Here is a 23,258-nt window from a genome sequence, read left to right as displayed (position 1 = left end):
AATCACAAGAATTGAGGTCCTGAAGGACCCAAAATGATTGGATCAGTGGTCACACACGCACAATTGCTCCACTCATATCATACAAGTTCAGTAGAACCGCTATGAATTCAGCTCTTGAGGCTATCTGAAGCACAGCTGACCGACAGCTCACCGGGATTGCCAACCTCAGGCCTCTTTCACACGAGCTAAGTTACAAGCACAAAAAAATTGCTTAAATTTTTTTTAATTAAAATCGCACCTAAAATAATAGGACATGAGCGACTGAAACTGCCTGCTACGTGCAAAGATGGGATCTGACGGATGTTTGGTGTGCGAGGCGCAGGATCGTCCATGGACTCCCCTGGGAACTGGATAACAAGGGGGGGGATTTAGTTACATCCGACGCTCAGAAGAGAAGACAGGTGTCTGTATTAGATGCCATTAGGAGGATTTCTAATGATTTCACCTCTAATTAGGTTCGGGACTTCATCACGGGAAAATCGTCCATTCACACTAGTTTTCACAGTTAGCTGCCATTGTTTTCTTGCACAGGTAACTTTGGCGTTATTTTTGCGCTCGTGTGTATGAGGCCGCAGTTTTTAATTTTCCCAATTTATCCATAAATCACAGATGACATTCTTTATGGACACGTGAAGCACCCACAGCGAAGGCACGAGGTTATACGTGAACCAATGAAGCCTAATTAGCCCTACATATGGAGCGTAGGCGTTTGCCGCGCACAAATGAACGTTTGCTGGGTGCAAAAAGCAAAGTACGCCGATGGGCACGTAGAAAAAAAGCAGCATTTATTCAACAAAAATGCCACATTCAGGCCCACGCAAATGATTTATCTTCATGTTTAACCCGAGCGAACGAGTACTAAGACATCGGTTACTCAGCAGAGCGATACCCCGCGGTCTGATGCAATGTGATCACCCAGCAGCCCCCACTCCACAGCCGCACGACGCATGGAAAGCACTTTTTCACTTCCTGTCCCTGATGACCTTGACAGCACGGCCTGCTGAGGCCCCCGTGTAGGCGTCCCCCGCTATGCCTGTCAGCACCACTCTCCTCCGCTGGCGGCAGCCCTCGCACTGGTGCTTACAGTGGTGACCCGCGTTACGCCGCACTCACACAAACCGTTCTCTCCGCCCGCTAACTGCCGTACATGCCGTGCCCCTTCGCGTACCGGCCGCTTCACGGACAGGCGTCGGTGACGTGCACAAGGCGGAGCCAGCAGGCCCGCCCCCTGTCGCCGTGAACTTTGCAGTCCCTCCCACGTGGTCCGGATAGTTCTAGAAGCACGCAGTGTGCCCGGTGTCTCTCTGTTCCCTCGTCCTGTCTATAACACATCATGCTGGGCGCTAGTAGAACCGTCAGCCGCCTCCTGTCCTCCGTGCCGAGGAGCGACGCCCGCAAGGTAGGAGCGCGGCATGCCCGCACACACGTGACTGCACCCGGCCTTTAGCTCCCCGCAGTCCCCGGCTTCCCTTCTACCGGCGGCTGGTAGGGGAATCTTCGTGACACGGCTATAAGCACGAGTTTATGTAAGACGTACTCCCCTGGCAATGTAATGGACTGGCTCTTCTCCACTCTGCAAGGTTACAGAAAACGTCATAGGATTGCACCATCCTGGCCTGACGGGGGGATGGGAGCATGGGACTGAATGGGCTGAGATCTTATTTTTGACACTATTTTGGCTCTTCTGTAGAGGGAACATATATGTTTAATATAAAAGCCCCCGAGCTCTTAGTGTCCGGTAAGAGTGCTCGGTGGTACAGTATACATAGTAACAGTCCTGGACAGCCGTTGGCTCTATTAGAGAGTGCAATTATGTCCCCCCTTACATATAGCCTTAGGCCTCATGTCCACTAGCTAAATGGAATTTAAATCCGCAGCGGATTTTGCCCATAGGGAATCATTGGCCATCCGCAGTCCATTAAATTGATTTTTGCACCCGCGGATGGCATTTTAAAAGAATTGCGGTTTTCACGCGTGGGAGAAAAAACGGCATGCTCCATTCTGCCGCGGATTCCGTGCGGATTGGCAACATTGCTATCACATTGATAGCAATGTGTGCGCATATCTGTATGCAAAAAAAATACCATTTAAAGCAAATCCGCGGCGGATTCTGCACGGATTGTACTTTTCTAGTGGACATGAGGCCTTAGGCCCAATGTACACCAGCATATTTGCATTGCGGAATCCTGAGCGGGCATCCGCATACAGACTGCGCAGCAAGTCCTGCGGTTGCAATTTTCTGCTCAAGGAGGAAAAAATGCAGCATGTTGTATTTTAGCACAGATTCTGCACCGACGGCTTCCATTAAAATCAATGGAAGATGTGCAATCCGCGGCCCGTCCGCAGCTGGCACTGGATGGGCTGTGGAATCCGTGTTACCGCCTAGCGACGGTTCGGCATTATCTGTATTGTGCACGTGCGCCGGCTGGCACATCCACAATACAGATTATTACGTTTGGGGACAGGTATGCGGGGTCAGCGGCCGGGCACAGGGGCTGATTCCACTGCGGAATCCCGCATGCAGAATCCGACTCAGCCGCATGCATTCGGCCTTAAAGATTTTCCTTAACCCCTTAAGGACATGGCCTTTCTTCACTTTTGGCTTTTGCTCCCCACTTCTGAAAGATCATTACTTTTTACTTGCCCATCAGTGTAGCTGTATGAGGGCTCGCTTTTTGTGGAATGAGTTGTATTTTTCAGTGATAGTGTAATGTATTTTATCGCAGGGCCGTTTGGTACCCCTTGATCTCTGATCGAGGCATTTAAATGCCGCTGTCAGAATTGATGGGTGTATTTAAAGGGTTAACAGTGGCGATCAGCAGGAGCGCTGATTGTGGATGTCAGCTGTGAGTGTTAAGGGTTAAATACGACAATAACGTTACAATTTGTGTATGGCATATGTTATGGGAAAACTTGTAACTGTGGTCTGTATGCAGCCGCTGGTCTGTATGCAGCCGCTCTGGGATGTAGATCTCTGTAAGAACTCCTCGTACTGCGGTGTATCAGCTGACCCAATCCTGATGAAGGGCCTCAAGTAGCCTAGAAAACTTGCATATATAATTTTTGTGGTTAGCCAATAAAGATATATCTCTTCTATATATATATATATTCATTCATTAATTCCTGTGAGGTTTTTTTTGCTCTCCGTCTTCACAAGGACTCCAGTAGTCAGCTGCCGGCACCTTGTAGTATTGTCTAGTAGGGATGGTCTGCTGGAGCTGGCTGACTGTGCACAGGGGTGGCCAATCTTCACGTTCCTCTGTGCTGTGTCACCTGAATGTGTAAGGGTTCAGCCCACAATATGGCCTCTTCCTCTGTACAAGGACAGGGATACTATACATGTGCATCACTTACATACTGTAGGCCAGAAATATATAGAAAGCTAGAAAACGATCCTTTTACTAAAGTAACGGTGATCCTCTGTCCTGCCCGGGTACCAGATTCCCTCAACTTGCAATGGTCATCCCAGAACAAATTAACCCTTTCCAATACAGTGTTGTACCTTGTCCGGCGTTAAGATTTCCCTGCTTAGCTCCCATGTCAGGCGAGATCTAACACGATGCAGAAGAGGGCTGCTATGCCGGACCTATCTCCATAGATAGATTATATATAATAAAATCATCATGACATCATTTTTGTGTGTTTCTGTTGGCCATTTCCAAGGAATCCACAATGCACTTTCCTACCCAAAATAAAAAAAGACCTGGGAAGTGTGTGGGTGGCAGAGATGTAGGATTGGAAAGGGTTAATATGTAAATTGAAAATATTGTGGGTCTAGAACTCTATAGAAAACTAGTAATTAGTTCAGAATACCCTAAAGTAAAATAAACCAAAATGTAAGGGGTTGTACCAAGACTACAAGTTATCCTCTATCCCCTCTATCCACCTATCAGTCATCAATCAAAAAAACTGTTAGTCTTGGGCCGCCCCTTTAAAGAGTAAGGCCGGCCTCACATCGGTGTAAGCCTATTTACACGTACATTTGTGTTGCGCTTTTGCACGCATCTGTCCATATTATACTGTTGTGTGTGTTTTTTGTTTTTTTTAGTGCTGCTGGGTTGTGTTCACTGCATATTGTTTGCACGTGTAATACACAGTGCAAATGCATTAGTGTGAGTAAGCCCTAAGGGTGGATTCACATTAGCGTTTAATCTCTGTTTTGGCTCCTACACCGTCTTTGGAGTAGACCATTCTAACAGCATGAAATGGATCTGGTTTTACCATCTTTGAGTTATATGGGGTTGTTAAATACAAAAAGCCAACGGAAAGCGTTCTGTTGGGTTTCTGGTTTTACATGGAACAAATGGCGCAGTCTGTAACGCAATTTGTACGGTTTCCAAAGTTCTTTCTGTTTTTTGCTTTTTGTTTTTAATAACCCCGTGGAAACTGATATTAAACGCCAATGTGAACCCAGTGTCCTACAGATAAAGCAAGTTCTTACATAGAACAGTGAAAGAGATCAACTGGGAGCTGTAAGTCACTTTTTAGAAGACTGGAGCTTCTTCAGACCCCTATATGGTACATGCAGAAACATGATGGAGCCATCATCACCTCGTGGCCAAGGGCGCCGCTCATCCCAACGCGTATAAAGAGCGGTACCGGTTCAAGTTACCAAGAAAAGACCATTCATTGTATAGTGGGAACCTAATGTCTATTCCCTTCACAGCCATCATTAGTTTAGGATTCTGTTGGTTGGCCTCATCCCCCACCCCCTGGATACCCGTCTCCTATTATACGGCGTTCTAGAACACAAGTTTACTCATTTTCTTAGTAGTAGTAAGGCTCCGTCATGTACATTACCCCGTACACTGGGATTCATTTTCAATACAGATGTAGCAGATTTTAACTTATTGCTTAAAGCTAGCTTTTGACGGCTTAGTCTTGCTGTCCATGGGCGAGTTGTCATTGCGAGATCCGCGGCGATAAATCGCCCGCGGACCTCGCATGACACGCTTTGCATAGAACTGTGAAAAGCGCAGCGCGACGTCCACGAGCGGAGAATCATAGCGATTCTCCGCTCGCAGGATTCGAAGGGCGGCATGCCGTGATTCTCCGCAATGAGCCTATCTATTAGATAGGTTCATAGCGGAGACCTGTCGGTGCTTCCACCTCCTCCCCCGCTAGTGATGTTCCGCCATGGACAGGGGGCCTTAAAGTTATCATTCTTTTAACACAAAAGCCTTCGTAAAGGTAGGACTGCAGCTCAGCAGGTTATAAACATGAGTTATGTTAAACTTTGTTGCATCTGCACACTAATATGTAACATGTGATCTCTCTTTCAGGGCTGTTTCAATGGCCTCAGTGAGCAGTTGCTGAGAGCAGCGTCTAAGAGGAACTACGCGTGAGTACTTGATCTCGTGGTTTATCTTCATCTGCATGCTACCCTTGTTCTCATAGTCCATGTAATACACAGACCCCTCGTCTGTCACTGTGACAGCTGGCATGTGGGAACGGGGGCTTCAGTATGGACTAGGACCTCACTAAAGCTGGTATCCTCAGCCTTTTAAAGCATAACTAACGTTTCAGATAACTGCAGAATAAATGGTTGTGTACATGAGGAATAACACGATTTCTGGCCATTATACGACCTATCCTGCCTTTTTCATCCGTTTTTTACCCTGCCGGCTGCATCTCAAACTTTCTTTCAGTTGGTGGGGGGAGCCTAGCTGCTACATGTCTACTGTACTAGCTGCTATGTCTTCTACACACCGCTCACATACTTCTTCCTACTTTGTATAGTGCATACACACAAAAGCATTATGGAGGACAGTAGAGGGACTTGGTAATGTAGATGTGATTTCAGTAACTGCAACTAAGTCACTCACTCTTGGCAGCAACACAACTCTGTGAATCTCTGCTTGTCACCTTCTCCTCTATCCTCTCCGTAGACGTGGCAGCATGAGTCATTACCCTCCTCCGCTTGCTGTGTTCCTTCTTGTTATGTTAGGCTATGTTCATATCTGCATCGGAGACCCATTTGGAGGTTCCATCGCAGATCTGGCATAAAATCTCAGACTAAACGCCCATCTAGACACAACAATTATTGCTTAAAAGATGTCGCTCAAGCGACTTTTGAGGGATAATAGTTGTGAGCGCTCCATGTGGAGTATGAAGAACACAGCTGGACAGCTGTGTTCTTCATACCCCGCCTGTGTTCAGGGAGCGGGATGCAGCTGAAACAATAGTATCAGCTGTATCCCGCTGTGAATTACTAGTAAGGCTGATCCTTCTCTTTCAGCATGCTGAAAGACAACGATCAGCGACTCGTTAACGAAAACTGCAGGATGTCAGTGCAGTTAGACATAACGATTATCGCTCAAATGTCAGCTTTTGAGCAATAATCGTTGCGTGTAAATGGGCCTTAAAGGGGTTGTCCCGCGAAAGCAAGTGGGGTTATACACTTCTGTATGGCCATATTAATGCACTTTGTAATGTACATTGTGCATTAATTATGAGCCATACAGAAGTTATTCACTTACCTGTTCCGTTGCTGGCGTCCTCGTCTCCATGGTGCCGTCTAATTTTCAGCGTCTAATCGCCCGATTAGACGCGCTTGCGCAGTCCGGTCTTCTTCTTTTCTGAATGGGGCCGCTCGTGCTGGAGAGCGGCTCCTCGTAGCTCCGCCCCGTCACGTGCCGATTCCAGCCAATCAGGAGGCTGGAATCGGCAATGGACCGCACAGAAGCCCTGCGGTCCACCGAGGGAGAAGATCCCGGCGGCCATCTTCACCAGGTAAGTAAGAAGTCACCGGAGCGCGGGGATTCAGGTAAGCACTATCCGGTTTTCTTTTTTAACCAGTGCATCGGGTTTGTCTCGCGCCGAACGGGGGGGGCTGTTGGAAAAAAAAAAAAAACCTGTTTCGGCGCGGGACAACCCCTTTGAATGACACGTGTGGCAGTATTTCTTCTTGCAAAATGCTGGGTGACGTGCTAAGGATGGACAGGCCCCATTATAGTGAATGGGGACTGAGCGACGATATTCAGGTGTGACCCCCATCCTAACTAGAGGTGGACTTCATGTGACGACCAGCTCTGGGCACCAAACTAGGAGAGGGACATTCCTAGCAGCCAGCACTTAAGAGTAAATTTTCAGTACAAAAATGTCATTTTCGGTAAAGAAAGTGACTTGCACTTTTGTTATTGCATTGGCTATTACACAGTACAAGTGTGTTGATAAATTAGTGACCATTTTTAAAGGATATGTGTCATCAGAATAAAATTTGTTTAAAGTTTTTATAGTAAACATTTTATTTTTAATCCTTTCCATGTTGCTATATTAAAAAAAAAATAAAAAAAAAATCTTGCAGTTTTCCCAGTCAGCTGAAGCTGGTTTATGTGCGTATATAATATGCTGTGACTATGCTAATACACAAGACCTAGTAGAGCAGCTAATGAACATAAATACAATGCTGAGTTATGCTGCTAGGCCCATAGCAAAGTGGAGACACATATATAATATTTATAACTCGAAGGTAAGTGCAAATAGCAGGTTGTGTGTACACACTGACTGCAGATCTGAGAGCTGTGTGACTGCAGGGAAGAGGAGCCTGCGAAGACAGCTAAGAAAACATCCTAATGTCTCACTTGCTAGAGAAGCTGCCTGCCTAACGACAAGCAGTGGATTACAGAGCGGCTGCACTTCAGTTTTGTTTATCAGTGGTAAAACCCAAACAATGAAAGTATATTACAAGATTGAGACGCACAAGTTATCTGAAAAGTTAAATGCACTTAATGCTGCCTGTCCACGGGCGTTGCGAAATCTCGTGGCAGATCTCTGCCGCTGGAGCCGCTGCCCAAGAACAGGAGCCTGCAGGCGGATCTCCACGGTCAGCCTATCTGACAGGCTGACTGCAGAGAATCGCGGCAATTTGCAGTGGGGGGGAGCGGGGGGCTATTTTAATGGTTTGAAGGGGGCTTCTGTGACCTAATCTTCAAATCTGAGTCATGATTGGTGCATGGTCTGAGACTATGGACAATTTGCAGGATTTTTTTTCTTTTTAATCCTTTTTGTAAATTGTTACTAGAATGTGCACTATGACTTTTTCATTATCTGTGCTACGACTAACAATGGTATTTTGATGTACAGCTCTGAGGCAATTAAAGGAGCAGTCATTGGAATAGATCTGGGTACAACAAATTCCTGTGTCGCTGTTATGGAAGGAAAGCAAGCAAAGGTAAAGTGCATAAAAGGATTTACTCAATTTGTTTATTTTTGTGCTTGAATGGCCATGATTTCTAATATGTAGCTCCATTTTTGGGGTGTGTTTTTATTACCTGTTGTCCATCCTCTGTGCTGTTAACCCTTGGATCTACCAGCTCTTGTACCTCGTTGTATGTCTACTAAGATGGTCAGCACTGTATTCTAACTATCTCATGTACACTGCAGTCTAATTGGCTAATACTAATCACGTGAGCAGCATTGTCCAATGAAAGAGTAGGTGTAGTGCATCAGTAGTCTAACAGTATCTGGTCATTATAGACAACAGAGCTTGTACCTCTGCAATGACAGTTCGCTTGTCTAGCAGGCGACCTTGCATAGGCACGATCACTTACAGAAGCTCCGGAGACTCAGCACATCAGGTCTTTAAGGGGATATCCCCTCAGACAAAAGTCCATATCCAGTCGGACTAAACTGAATAGGAGCCTTGGGAGAACAAGGAACATCTGGGCAGCAGGGATCTTAACAGTGAAAGGGGCAAAATCGGGTGACAAAACCACATTACATGGTCTTGGTGAAACGCTTACCCTTTTCATTAATGACTTAAAAAAAAAAATGAAATGCCAGTTACTATAATTCTTCCTGATCGTTGTGTTATAACAAATGGATGTCCTGTTCTTCAGGTACTGGAAAATGCAGAAGGTGCGAGGACCACTCCTTCCGTTGTCGCCTTTTCTGCAGATGGGGAGCGCTTGGTTGGAATGCCTGCGAAACGCCAGGCAGTAACAAATCCCAACAACACTTTATATGCTACAAAGCGTCTTATTGGCCGTCGATTTGATGATACTGAAGTCCAGAAAGATATGTATGTATACAATTAATAATCCATACTAGCCTTCCACTAAGTTTAAGGGGTTGTCTGGGACTTTTTTTTTTTTTTTAAACGCTTTGGATTTTTCATTCTAAAAAAACCCCCGAGAATGTAGATGCAAAGCAAATGTAGGAAAAAGCACACATCAAAAATACATGGAACAAACACCGTAAAGCTGCCTGTCCATGGCCGTGACGGAATATCGCTAGCAGTATTCCACCGCGGGGGAGGAGGGGGGAGCACTGACAGCATGCCACAATTTCAGTCCTGCGAGCAGAGAATCACTGTGATTCTCCACTCATGGACGTCGGGCTGCACTTTCCATAGTTGGCCTATGGAAAGCGTTCACTGCGTTACCTGTGGCCGGATTATCGCTGTGGATAACGCAGTGACATATCGCCCGTGGAAGGAGGCCTAAGAACGGTGTGTTTTTCACTGTCCTGAATTGCATACGCTCATGTGAGGGTGGCCTTGGCTTATATTCGCATGACTTTCCTCTCCAGACTCTTTAACATTGATCAGGTACCTTTAGTTAGCAGTAAACACAATATACCTGAATTGGGGTTTAAAATTCTCCGTTCATATATCGGCACTGTCATTTGTAGGGCCGCTAGGATTGACTTATTAATTTTTGTTTATATAGCAAGAATGTTCCATTCAAGATTGTTCGCGCCTCCAATGGGGACGCCTGGGTTGAAGCACACGGAAAGCTCTACTCTCCCAGTCAGATCGGTGCATTTGTACTTACAAAGATGAAAGAAACAGCAGGTAAGTTGATGGTGGTTATTTGCTGTCTTTCCTCTTCCAGTGAATGAGGCCACGCTTGTTACAATATACAGTAACTAACGCGCGCCTCGGTAGCCATGGCTTACCTGCACATTCACCTTTCATTTATTTGTTGGAAGTGCTAATCCCCCCCCCCCCTATAGGTTGGGGGCAGTGGCTGACCCTTTCTTTTGTTTTGTTGCCGCCATGCCTTATGTGCACCAACACGTTTATTTTTCAGGAATGCTGACTTTGGTTTCTTGTATAATTGCTGCCAACTGTCACTGATTTCAGGCTGTAAACCCAGAGATGGCCGGTTTATTAGTATAAGTTGGTGACTGCTTGTAAGACCCAAATTTCAGTGTGCTCCTTTAGCAGAACTAAGCTAATGTTTCTGAAGAGATTCTGCAAAATTCAATGTAACCTTTGCCACTTAGAAGTGTAGAGATCTATGGAAGTAATGGTTTTCTGAACCATGTTGAAACTTCAGAAATGTTGTAACCTTTATTTATTTTCCTCTCTTTTTGTAGAAAGCTATCTGGGCCATTCGGCAAAGAACGCAGTTATTACTGTTCCTGCATATTTTAATGACTCTCAGAGACAGGTAAGACCTGATCCTGACTGCTGCTATTGAAAACCTGTCAACGCTCTCCCCTAACCATTCCTTGATGACAGTAGATGAGCTGGTGTCTTCTACACTGTATTTCTGTAGAGTGCCCGGCGTTAGGACTACAGTCCCTAGAATGTCTTAGTCTACTCTTTTCTTCTGTGTATATGATTTAGTTCTGCCACTTTTCGTTACTTGTATGCACCATGACGGCCCGATCCTACATCTTATTCGGTAACATGACAGCCTGCCATGTAGTCACACAATACTAGAAGCAGAATTTAGTACTAATCCACAGAAGTGGAGAGAGATGCCAGGGAGACTGGTGGTCTTGTTTAGATTTCCTATTCTAGAAAGTGATGCCACATTGCTAGGACCACTACTTTTGAGTGTTAAGGGGGTGCAGTACTTTGCCCCTACTTTGAAAGAAAAACAACTCCATTTAAGTGAACCAGCAAAAAGAGCTGTAGCCTGAAAAATTGTTCACCAGCTGATGGCTAGAAGTAAAGGCTGTAAGGCAGTGTATTTACTTGTCATGTAGATTACTGTAACTTTAGACTAATTCTGAAATGTTAGCCTACTTTGAATTTTTGTTCTTGTAAAGGGGTTGTCGGAATTATTTTTTCTGTGTAAATTCCTGCTTCACATGTTTAAAGGGGTTGTCCCGCGCCGAAACGTTTTTTTTTTTTTATTAAACCCCCCCCCCCGTTCGGCGCGAGACAACCCCGATGCAGGGGTTAAAAAAACAAACCGCTCAGCGCTTACCTGAATCCCGGCGGTCCGGCGTCTTCATACTTACCTGCTGAAGATGGCCGCCGGGGTCCGCTCCCTCCGTGGACCGCAGCTCTTCTGTGCGGTCCATTGCCGATTCCAGCCTCCTGATTGGCTGGAATCGGCACGTGACGGGGCGGAGCTACACGGAGCCGGCATTCTGCACGAGCGGCCCCATTGAAGACAGGAGAAGACCCGGACTGCGCAAGCGCGGCTAATTTGGCCATCGGAGGGCGAAAATTAGTCGGCACCATGGGAACGAGGACGCTAGCAACGGAGCAGGTAAGTATAAAACTTTTTATAACTTCTGTATGGCTCATAATTAATGCACAATGTACATTACAAAGTGCATTATTATGGCCATACAGAAGTGTATAGACCCACTTGCTGCCGCGGGACAACCCCTTTAAGGGCCCATTCACATGGCCAACTGTCCTGTCCAAGTACTGTCTGTGTATTTCATGGACCGCACACGGACCCATTATAGCCAATTGGGCAATAAACATAAGTGTTTGCGTGAAAAAATTTCAGCATGTCCTACTCTGGCTCTATTCACACACCAGAGTCTGGTTTACAAAGTCCGCTGCCCGTGGGTATTGCCCAGCACGTGGATGGCTGTCTGTATGCTGTCCGATGCAAGTTACAGCTGAGAATCTCAGATGCAATTCGCACTCAGCTGTCTGATTACATTCTAAAAATAAGATGGTATGCTTGTCTCCAGCGCCGTGACTCTGTTCTCCATGCTGGATCTGTGGTGACGGGCTGCAGTCGGCCTGTCTGCGGAACATTAGAGGCTGACGCAGTCGGTCACAGACCTGAGGTCTGCGGTTGGCTGTAGCAGCGTGTGATGTCCTGTAGACCCACTGATTGCATCCTGTAAACGGAGTCATAGCAGTGACTGGAGGATGTGGAGCTGTGGGGACCTGGGAGAAGGGGGGGGGGGTATATAATCTTCTTCCCCCTCCTTTTTTTTTTTCCTTGGCAAGTGTAGCAGAAATTTTAAGGGGTTTTGTGAAGTTTTTGAAACGGGCCGTATATTATTTTGTCCACAGACTTAATGATGCCAGTTTATTTATTTTCAGGCCACAAAGGATGCTGGGCAGATCTCTGGGCTGAATGTTTTGAGGGTCATTAACGAACCAACTGCTGCTGCTCTTGCTTATGGTTTGGATAAGTCTGATGATAAAGTGTGAGTTAATTTCATACCTTTAATTACCTATTTTATGCTAGAACCTTCATAACTTGTTGGATTTGAACTGAATCTGCGTTTCTAGCTATGCCTACATGTAAACCTATATTGTCCTGGTCCATTCTATATCTTCCAACCAAATTAAAGGGGCAGTCTGGGCTCTTTTCATCTGATCATCTATCCTCTGGATGGACCACCAGTAGTTGATAGAGGGTAGTCTGTCGCTCGGGAACCCTGTAAATCAGCTGATAGTCCAGCCTGCTATCCAGTGCAGTAGGCCGGACACTCATCAGCGGATAGGGAACTAAATGGAAGCACCGGCTTCACTCTCATAAGAACCACTGGGAGTACTGCTATTCCAAATCCTGTTACTGAATTGCTGTCCTGGGCAGGAAGTGGAATAGCAGTGCAGCTCTCCTGTGCATTTCAATGGGAATGAAGCCTGTGCTCCCCCTTCTTTCCTTGTTTAGCCTGCTGCACTGGACAGAAGGTTTGACGAACGGCTGATGGACAGGGGATTGAGCAGCGGACTCCTGTCCGTTAACTAGTGATAGCCTATCAGTTGGAAAGGGCCCAGACTAACACTTTAAATGACTGATTTGGGGTATATTCTGTTTTAAAACTTTCAAAGGCTTTTTGATTTAAAAAAAATAAAAATAAAATCCTGTTGAAGGAGTTATGCCAAGATTGAAAGTTGGCAAGTATCTGCGAAAATAAATAGAGCACACTGCTCTATTCTCTACGACTCTTGGAACCCCCTTTCTCATGATCAGTGGAGGTCTAAGCTGTTGCACCCAAACCGATCAGCTAGATAACATTTCATCTTGGCACAACCCCTTTTAAGGCTCTGCTCAACTCGTGTTTAGAGCCTATGTCAGGAGGAGCTTCCAATGTCTACATCCTTCGGAAGGCTACGATGTATCCTGTGCATATAGTTTCTACAAATCACACTGTAGACTTGTATATCCCACATGTTTTTGCACATTGTAGATATGTAATGCTCATATAGACAAACTAATATCTGTGTGATACTTACAGCATTGCAGTCTATGATCTTGGAGGCGGTACATTTGATATTTCTATCCTGGAGATTCAGAAAGGCGTGTTTGAAGTGAAATCTACCAATGGTGATACTTTTCTTGGGGGAGAAGACTTTGACCAGGCTTTGTTGCAATATATTGTAAAGCAGTTCAAGAGAGAGGTTGGTATTTTTGCAGTTGCTTACAAGGTAGCCACCTATAAGTGACACACAGGCTATTTTGCATATGTTCCAATCAAAGGTATATGCTTATGCTGGACATTTGTGGTATATCTACAGAATATGCTGTAAATGTGAGATAGGTGTGGGTCCCCATTGTCGGACCTACACCTCTCTCCAGAATGAGGTGCCCCTCTATTATCACCCCACCTAGTGAGGTGGCTGCTGACCAATGCATGCAGGCGGGGAATGAATGGAGAGGTGGCTGCTCTCGGCTGATTTAGCTATTTCTATAGAAGTAAATGGCGAGAGCCACGCACGTGAGAAGCCATTTCTCCATTCATTATCCTCCTGATACCAGCAGAAGCCTTACCAGGTGGGATGGGGGACCCATATCTATCAGACAATAACATCTAAGATGGGAAAACCTTTTTTTAAAGTGACAATTGTCAAGGCAATTCTTTATAAACTTTTTTACAAAGGTTGATGAGAAGGTATGTTCGTTATGAGAAGCCCGCAGCTAATGCTGTAGGTTAATAAATGAGGAACTTCTCTCATCACTAATCAATAAAGTTAGTGGGGGGGTTTTTTCTCCCCCCCTCTAATGTTCTGTCTTCTCTTTCTATCAGACTGGAGTAGATTTAATGAAAGACAACATGGCTCTACAAAGAGTTAGAGAAGCTGCTGAAAAGGCCAAATGTGAGCTGTCGTCCTCTGTGCAGGTGGGTTTATATTACTATTCCTTTAATTATCTGCTTGTTTATTTCTAGCTCCCCTATGGGTTCTCACATGGGTGGATGCACTTCTTGTATTTACTGTGTTTTGGGTTTGTTTTTTGTGCATGTATTCATGCGTATGTCTTCCCTTTCCCTCATAGACTGATATAAATCTGCCATACCTCACCATGGATGCTTCTGGGCCCAAACACTTGAATATGAAGCTGAGTCGTGCCCAGTTTGAGGGAATTGTGGCTGATCTGATTAAAAGAACCATTGCACCAAGCCAGAAAGCTATGCAAGATGCTGAAGTTAGCAAGAGTGACATTGGAGAAGTGCTCCTTGTTGGTGGGATGACTAGGATGCCCAAGGTAAACACTATCTGTTATGAGGTTCACATTGCAGGCACCTCTTTAATGCTCACTGAGGCTATCTCTTCGCTGGATATAATATTTCTTAATCACATTTTGTGTGATCCTTTGTAGGTTCAGCAGACTGTACAAGACTTGTTTGGCCGTGCTCCAAGCAAAGCTGTTAATCCCGACGAAGCTGTTGCCATTGGAGCTGCTATCCAGGGTGGCGTGTTGGCCGGAGATGTTACAGATGTGCTTTTGTTGGATGTCACTCCCCTGTCTCTTGGAATTGAAACCTTAGGTGGAGTTTTCACAAAGTTAATCGGCAGAAACACCACTATACCAACCAAGAAGGGCCAGGTAATATGTCACATAACTGCAAATTCTACTATTCGTTGCATGTCTGTGGAGTGGTGGCGTCACTTTGTGCTTAAGTATTGCATAAACATACATTCTCTAATTATACGATTCGGTCTCTGAGGGCCCTTTTACACGGGCTGATAAATTGTTCAGATTCCACATCCAGTGTTCGTTCTTAATTTATGCACCACTGGAACGACTTATCGTTATCCAGTTTATGCATGCATAAAAACTGACCGACGGATCGGTCTGTGTAATCAGGCAGTCCATCTATGAACGACTGCCTGCTGCTGTTGATGGTGGCGGGCGGGCCGCAACAATCCCGACCCGCTTTGTCTCCATTCACTCATTCCTATGTAAAGGCTCATGAACTATCAACGCTGGGATGACCGCTTGGGAATAGGTCATCCCATGGAGAAGGCTCCTTACTAGTGGAGATGGTTTTACTAAAAGAACAATGATTCAGATCCCCACAACCAGCCACCGTATACCTTACTATTTCCCTGCAGACTTGTTAACTATTTATATTTCTCCTAACTGGACAACCTACGTTTAAAAGGACAATGCCTTGGTGACTAGCGGATAGTATAGATGGAAGATGCAAGTAGCTTCACATTTTCCCTGCTGTTTAATCTTAGTATTACATGGCACCCATCCAAATGAATGGATGACAGTGTTGTGCATGATTGCACTGATTTTGCTAGAGGTGGGAATTGATGTTTCCCATTCAGGGGACCCTCCTTTATTTTCATATCCTCTAATTGCACATATGACAAGCAGTAGGCCAAATCCAACAACTACTAAGATCCTTTTTTTCTGTCTTTTGATCATTGAAAGAACTTGGTGATGAACAGTTTGTATTCGGTTTCCTTTTCTAGGTTTTCTCCACCGCTGCTGATGGACAGACCCAAGTGGAAATTAAGGTCTGCCAAGGCGAAAGAGAAATGGCTGCTGACAACAAAATTCTTGGACAATTCACACTAGTAAGTGTGGCTGTAGTTAAATGTAATCTTTTTTTCTGTTAGCCGGTTTGTGTTTTGGAGAAAATTGTAGACTATGGTGGAACTTTTGTAGGAATTATCTGGGACTTAAACATTGATGGTTGGTCCTTTGGATAGACTATCAATATTAGATTCGTCAGCTGTTTGAAATAGTTGTAGTGCTGCATGCTGTGTAAACCCCATTGTTTGCCAGGCACTGGTAAAATACTTCCAGGAGCGGCTGTGCCTAATATTGCAAGTAAATGGTACAGCTGCTTCACAATATTCCATGTAGCCCATTCAAACACCCAACTGGTAGTCGTGCCAAGAGTATTAGTCCCACTGATTTTAATAATGACCTACCCGAAGGATAACTGGGAAGAATTATGAAACTGTCTAAAAGAAAAACTTAGTTACCCATAGCAACCAATCAGGGCACAGCTTTCATTTTGTATTCTGCTCTGGTACAATGGAAGCTGAGCTCTGATTTGTTGCTGTAGATAACTTAGGACACAAGAAAAAACTTTGACAGTTTCATAAATATCATTGGCATGTTGTGAAACATTGTCATATATTGCAAGAACTATCTCTTAACAAAGTATTTTATTTCTTAGGTAGGAATTCCACCAGCACCACGTGGTGTTCCTCAGATAGAGGTTACATTTGACATAGATGCCAATGGAATTGTGCATGTATCCGCAAAAGACAAAGGAACTGGCCGAGAGCAGCAAAGTATGTTGTCTCCCTACCCCTTCCATTAACAGTCATCTAGTATAATTTTGAATTTTTATTTATATAATTTTTTTTTTTCCTTTTGTCTGGCATTTTATCAGCATAATTTTGGTATTAATATGGTAGAAATGCTGTATGCAGATATTCTAAAACTTTTTAGGATACAGTGGGTTGCCTTCCTATATTTTCCACCATCACAGTGTACCACTCTTACCGTGCATTTGGTAATAGACAATGTGGGAGATTTTTATCTGATTGGATTGGGAGGTTGACTTTTATGTATCTTGTTTTTGCAGTTGTTATCCAGTCTTCAGGTGGACTTAGTAAAGATGATATTGAGAATATGGTGAAAAATGCTGAAAAGTATGCAGAGGAAGATAGAAGGCGAAAGGCAAGTATTGGAATTGAACATTGTCCTGTCCTGACCATAAGAGAAGCACAGTGCTCCCATTGATTTCAGTAGGAGTGAAGCTGGTGCTCCCACTTCCTGCTAGGACCAGTCATGACAAAGTAGTTGAAGGATGGGAGGGGTCAGCCACTCGGACCCCCGTCCATCAGCTGATCGTCCAGTCCGCTATCCAGTGCGACAGTCTGGACATTTCATCAGCAGATAGGATTGGAATTGTGATGGCCATCTTCACTCCCATTAAAATCGGTGGGAGCGCTGCGCTACTATTCCACTTCCTGCTCCTGTTACTCACATGCTGTTCTGGGCAGGAAGTGGAATAGCAGCGTTGATTACTGTAAGTGAAGCCAGCTCTCCCACTTCCTCCACTGTCCACTGATGACAACGTCCGTCCCACCGCACTGGATAGCAAGTCAGGCAATCAGCTGATGGACGGGGGTCCTGAGAGTTGGAGACACATCATTCAACTACTGATGACCTATCCTCTGGATTGGTCTTCAGTTAAAGCCCAGAATACGCCTTTAATTCCCCAGCAGTTTGGGATGAGCTGTGCTCATTCGGAAGTAGTCAATCAACTTGCACTGATCTAGGGTTTCTTGCTCTTCTAGGAACGTGTTGAAGCGGTGAACAGTGCAGAGGGCATTATTCATGATACGGAGTCCAAGATGGAAGAATTCAAGAGCCAGCTACCAGAGGATGAGGTTTGTAACAGTTCTCTGTTGCGTTCTGCGTGTTTTGCTACATGTGCTCCTATACCATATTATCATTTTATTTTCTTAGTGCAACAAGCTTAGAGAGGAGATAAGCAAAGTGAAAGAGCTATTGGCAAGAAAAGATACAGAAACTGGTGAAAGTATCAAACAAGCTGCGTCGTCACTTCAACAGGCATCTCTGAAGTTATTTGAACTTGCGTATAAGAAGGTAATAGCTCTGGTTTTTTCACTCTCCCTCACTTGCAGGACAGCAGCCCTATTGGTAGATATTGTGTTTGCTCTTCCCGGCATTTACTCCATTAGGACTTGTTTAGTGTGATTTCACACACAGCAGTTTAAGGAAAAACAGTGACCAGATGTTATCTGCAGGTCAGTAAGGAATTGGGGGTATTCCGGGCACAGGATAACCTTATAAAATCTAATGTACAGCATCACAAGAAGCCATTTTGTAATGGGTTCACTGTAGCAGCCTAATTACTTTCTTCATTTCTATCTGTCACATGACCCTCCTCCTAAATTATATCTTTACTTTCTCTAACCTTTTGTCCACATTGGCTGCCATTTCCCCTGTCCATAGTCTCCAACATGCTGTGAGCAGTGCATGATGGGAAGACGGGAAACACTTCCGCTGTACTGCTCATGTGCAGTTCAGAGTGCTGGAAGCTCCTGTCTGTCTGCTACAGCAGCTTTCTCTGGCTCTTAGAGTGAGAGGGAGGTTGGTGCTGGTAAGTTGTAGGACCGGTGAGCTGTGGGCGGAGCTACGGTGCTGGCCGGAGAACAAGCTCTAGGCATGCTGGAAGTTGTAGGGAACAGTCTGATGTGTTTATTGTGGAAGTGATGCATGTAAACACAGCAGCAGATCAGCGGCTGCACGGGACGAAGAAGGGCATCCAGTGCAGCAGATAAAAAGTACAGTTTGCCACCACTAAGCTGCACCTCCTCGGCTTCATCATTTTCAGACTTTTTTTTTTTTTTTTCATTTTATGCCCAGAAAACGTTTAATCAGAGCAGATATAGTATGTTGATGACCAGTGATGCATACTAATGCACAGTGTGCACCTGGCAGTCGGAGAATTTGGTGTGGCCATCTTTGTTTCTCCAGGACCGCAGGGTCACTTTAAATCTACGAATTTTAGTGTAGCTGTAACCATTTTCTTAATGTCTCTATACTCATGTGTATTTAGTCCTCTAAACCCGCTGATAACAGTGCGCTGGACAACATTTCAATGTGTTGGTGGCTATTCAACTTTACCGACAACTGATGTCCTCGGGGTAAGAGCGGATTGGGGCCGTTTAATTCCTTTTGCCTTAAGCAAAAAGGAAAAAATACCCGCCCTTGGTTGTGGTGGTGCTCGGATTAAAGCAAACTTGGTATAGGGGATCATGGAACCTGCTCTTTTACCTCCTTCCTGGATGACCCACCACTGTATAGAAGCTAGGTGATAGAATCCTCGTAGTTTCTGTTGAAGGACTCTCGTGGACCATATACCAGGTTTATTGGACACCATAATACATACTGCTGTGCATTTCAGATACACTTTTCTCAAGCTAGGGCGAAAACACACAAGTGTGAATTTCTCCCCTTATAGAGCCATGATAATCACGGATGTATATGGGGACAAAACGAGAACCGATCTCAATAGGAGTTCAGTGGCTTCATTTTTACTGCTGGGATTTCTCAGTCGTGAATACTACGGTCGAAAAAAGATGAGACCTGCCTTAGCTTCTCTGCATGTAGTGAATACATGGTGAGGGGAAGATTGGGCAGCCGCTATCTTCCCGCCTCTCTTTTTCAAACTCCTGCGCTCTAGCCGGCTAGGGAGAAGAAATCTGCCTTGTTCAGATGCAGTTACACTCCGTACTGCTGAGCATAGTTGCAGCCATAGTAGTGTGTTTTTTCACCCTTAGGGCTCTTGCACACTTGGGTTTTTTTTCACGCAAGATTGCTGTTTTGTTTTTTTTGTTTTTGTTTTTTTTTACCGCAATTGTCAATGGGACATTCTAATGTTAAAAATGGCAAAGTACAAAATTGCGTGTGTGTTGTTTTTTTTTTTGTTTTTTTTTTTAATGCGTTTTTAACATTAAAAAAGTGCCATTGACATTCACATGAAAAAAAAAACGCACAAGAGAAACTCAAGTGTGCAAGAGCCCTTAAACAGAGAACATGCAGATTGACAGCAAGAATCGTATAATCCGTCTGGTAAGCCACCGTGGAGGGCTGTGTCACAGAACTGGGGATTTGTGCATTCTGGAGACCGACAGTTGTATGCGTTCCACCGACTAGATCTCCTTTGTGTTCCACTGACAAATAGTGGTTTTCAGTGTGATATAATCAAACACTATGCAATTGATTTTATTAGGTGTGCTCATTGCTATGCTATTTATACATATCTAAATATATAGGAAATCTATACAGTATAGGAAATTAGAAGCTGTATGGGCTACAACATATCAGATCCATAAATAAAAACTGTCTACAACATATAGCTATAGATACTAAGATTTTGTGAATATTTAAATTTATGAAATCAGTATAGAGAATATTAAAAATAACAGGCTTGGCATGTAAAATAAACAACAATGTCATCAATATCATAGCTGCACATATTAAGATATATTGGATAAATATAGAGAAAATGTAACGTATTTGGGTACCGAATACCGATACCAAAGAGCTCTCTGATGTATGCAAAGTTAATTTATTTGTTATTGTATGTAACGCATACTGTTCAATAAAACGAGTTTTAAAAAATAAATAAATAAAACAAGCTTACAATATGAAATGGTATCCTAAACGGGGGACTAAATGGGTAAACTCAGGACTGGCATTTTGGAAACTGTCAAAATACAGATAAATGATTAGACGTATGTACTGTATTGGTTCTTGTCCCATGGGATGACGTTTTTCCTATAATATGTGAAATAAAGATGGAGGTTTTATTTGGCTCCCATACAGTGCTGGACCTTTGTGAGTATTTTAATATCTAGATATTATTGCTGGATCTACTATCTAAGATAATCTTACATGTTTTGGGTTCTCTTCCCCCTGAAATCTTAGTTCCTTCTTATTGTGAGTTTTGTTGGAACACTTGCATTGTTCTCATATTTCAATAAACCTTAGATAAGTTTTACTGAGAATTATAAGCCTCTCCTGGGAATAATTGCCTTTTATCTGTGGGCATGACCGAGCCAAGATTCTTAAGATTTCTTTCTTGAAAATGGTCTTGGGTTTAGTAGGAATTAGATCACTGAAATCAGATCTATTTGGAGAATTCCAGTGTTTCACCAAAATATTATTCTAATGTGTTCTATTAGGTTATGAACACAGTCTTAAAGGTGTGTAGTGTGGTGTTTTTTGTGTTTTTCCTCTAAGTCTTGACCACCAGAGCTGTCTGGCATAGGCTTGCCTCCCTAAACACAGACCCTCAGTTGAGCCAGACGTCCATGTGTATGGGGGTGGGGAGATGGAGGTAAATTCAAGCTCAGAGGACATCAAAGAGCAGACTTGAGTTAGTTGGAAAAGCAACTTCTAACTGTTACATTCTTACCTATTACTTTCTTTTTGCAGATGGCATCAGAGAGAGAGGGTTCTGGAACTAGTGAGCAAAAAGATGAGCAAAAAGATGAGCCAAAAGACGAGCAGAAAGAAGGCAAACAATAAAGGAATAATACAAGTTGAATAGTGGCTTGGGAGCCAATTTCCATAGGGATGTCCTGAGCAGATATGTTCAAATGTCAAATGTTCTACTGTGTTTTGGCAGTACTCTTTATATAATTTCTTTACCATATTGATTCAATGTATGTCCATGTTTTTTCTTTTTGTTTGTCCCCATCCATTCTCCATTTTGCTTTAATTATGCATCTATGGCCTATGTAGACCTTTTTTATTGTATTTCCTTCCTCTGTTGGCTCAAATTCTCTTTTATACTGTATAGAAGTTTGGGAGTCTATTGTACATTTCACATTAATGCCTCATATTTGAGGCAGTAATTGTGCAAGTCAAACTTAAGTTATGCTTAATCATAATGCAAATAAAATACTGACTTGAGTGTCTTAACTTTTTGTTTTCATCTAAGTAGAAAAATGAGCCGCTCTTCAGTGCCATACTCTAACATTCAAAGTGCCATATTTTGTAACAGTTTGTCATGGGTGCAGCTCCTCTCAGAAAGTTTCCTGAAAGTCACATTTTCTCTTATGCCAATGACTGCACCAGTGAGAGACAACCTCCCTCTAGAAACTTCCAGGATAGCTTTAAAAGGGGGAACACCACCACCCTCCTTGGTTCCTGTTTCCGGTCCATGGGACAAGTAGAGTAACACTTTAGTTCCTCTAAGGTCGCATACTGGAGCTTCAGGCTGTCTGGAGTAAGACTTCACTTGGAGCTGCTATTAAAGGGGTTGTCCACTTTCTGTTTGTTTTGTTTTTTTTGTTTGTTTTTTATTTATAGAGTAAGAAATCAAACTATTTTTAATAGACCTATTTTAAAATTCTGGGCATACATTTTCTTACGGTATATCAGTGTAGTGGCTCCCTATTTGTACAGTAGACTGATACATTCATAGGAATATTCTTTAGTCCATAGACTGGTCTGTTCATAGGAATACACGCCAGTCATTTTACCTACCCCATCTTGACAGTCAACTGACACTGATCAGGTATCTAACAGGTTAAGAGTAAATTATTGAGGAGCAGAACTTGCACAATTTTACTATCTGCAGCATCTCATTGTGTTTGAGAATCAAGTAGATGAAATTATGTTGTGGGTGGCAGATCGAGATGGCTCATCTTATCAAAATAAACTTTACTGAATGGAAAAACTTCCCTACATAATATAACTCCGTAGGAGGGTTCAGTACACCTTAATGTTGCATGGTAGCATTACACAGCATCATGAAACCTTACGAACAATCTTCAAGTAATGGCAACTATACGTTCACCGGAATCCAAAATATTTGCACTGTATGGCAATACACATCAGTTGGTACCTTTTTTTTTTTTTTTTTTTACACTATCCAGTTGCCCCACTAAGGCTGCCGCAAGGCACATTGCTAACCAGACCTTCCCCACCTAGGCCAGATGTAGTCAACATTTGTCAACTATTCTTTGTTTACTTTCCATCTACGTCCTGGTGCTCTCGCCATACTTTGCAGTACCCTCACGATTACTGGCAACTGCTGGGATTCCTCATCCAGCTTCCTTCTACCATAGTCATATATGGAAGCTCATTAGTTACAGTTAGCACGGCCATACATAAAATATACAGGGGCTTTACATTTACATTTTGGCACACTTATATGCATAGAAGTCTTCTCTAGTATGTATCAAATGTAGAGGGTTATTAGATGTCATCATGTTGCTTAAAGTGAATTGCAGCATTTGCTTACCCATCACCAAGCTGGATTGCAATGGATTCAAAGACTGGAACAAATACAAATAGAAA

At 43.7% G+C, this 23,258-nt stretch overlaps 1 protein-coding gene across 1 annotated transcript; it reads left to right on the top strand.

Moving 5' to 3' along the window:
* The first annotated feature begins 1,228 nt into the window (after positions 1–1,228).
* On the top strand, positions 1,229–21,875 carry HSPA9 (heat shock protein family A (Hsp70) member 9). The gene is made up of 17 exons (XM_066591054.1): positions 1,229–1,399; positions 5,283–5,341; positions 8,086–8,173; positions 8,841–9,022; positions 9,672–9,796; positions 10,324–10,397; positions 12,254–12,360; positions 13,399–13,561; positions 14,188–14,280; positions 14,436–14,645; positions 14,760–14,987; positions 15,866–15,970; positions 16,582–16,699; positions 16,996–17,090; positions 17,714–17,806; positions 17,886–18,026; positions 21,387–21,875. Exons 1-17 carry the CDS (start codon positions 1,334–1,336, stop codon positions 21,477–21,479), a joined length of 2,040 nt encoding a protein of 679 aa, XP_066447151.1. The 5' UTR covers positions 1,229–1,333; the 3' UTR covers positions 21,480–21,875.
* The last annotated feature ends 1,383 nt before the right edge of the window (positions 21,876–23,258 follow it).

This window comes from Eleutherodactylus coqui, chromosome 2 (assembly GCF_035609145.1).
Source record: "Eleutherodactylus coqui strain aEleCoq1 chromosome 2, aEleCoq1.hap1, whole genome shotgun sequence".
In the NCBI taxonomy this organism is placed as follows: domain Eukaryota; kingdom Metazoa; phylum Chordata; class Amphibia; order Anura; family Eleutherodactylidae; genus Eleutherodactylus; species Eleutherodactylus coqui.
The sequence above is the reverse complement of the archived record's forward strand: the minus strand, read 5'-3'. Positions and strand labels throughout refer to the sequence as shown.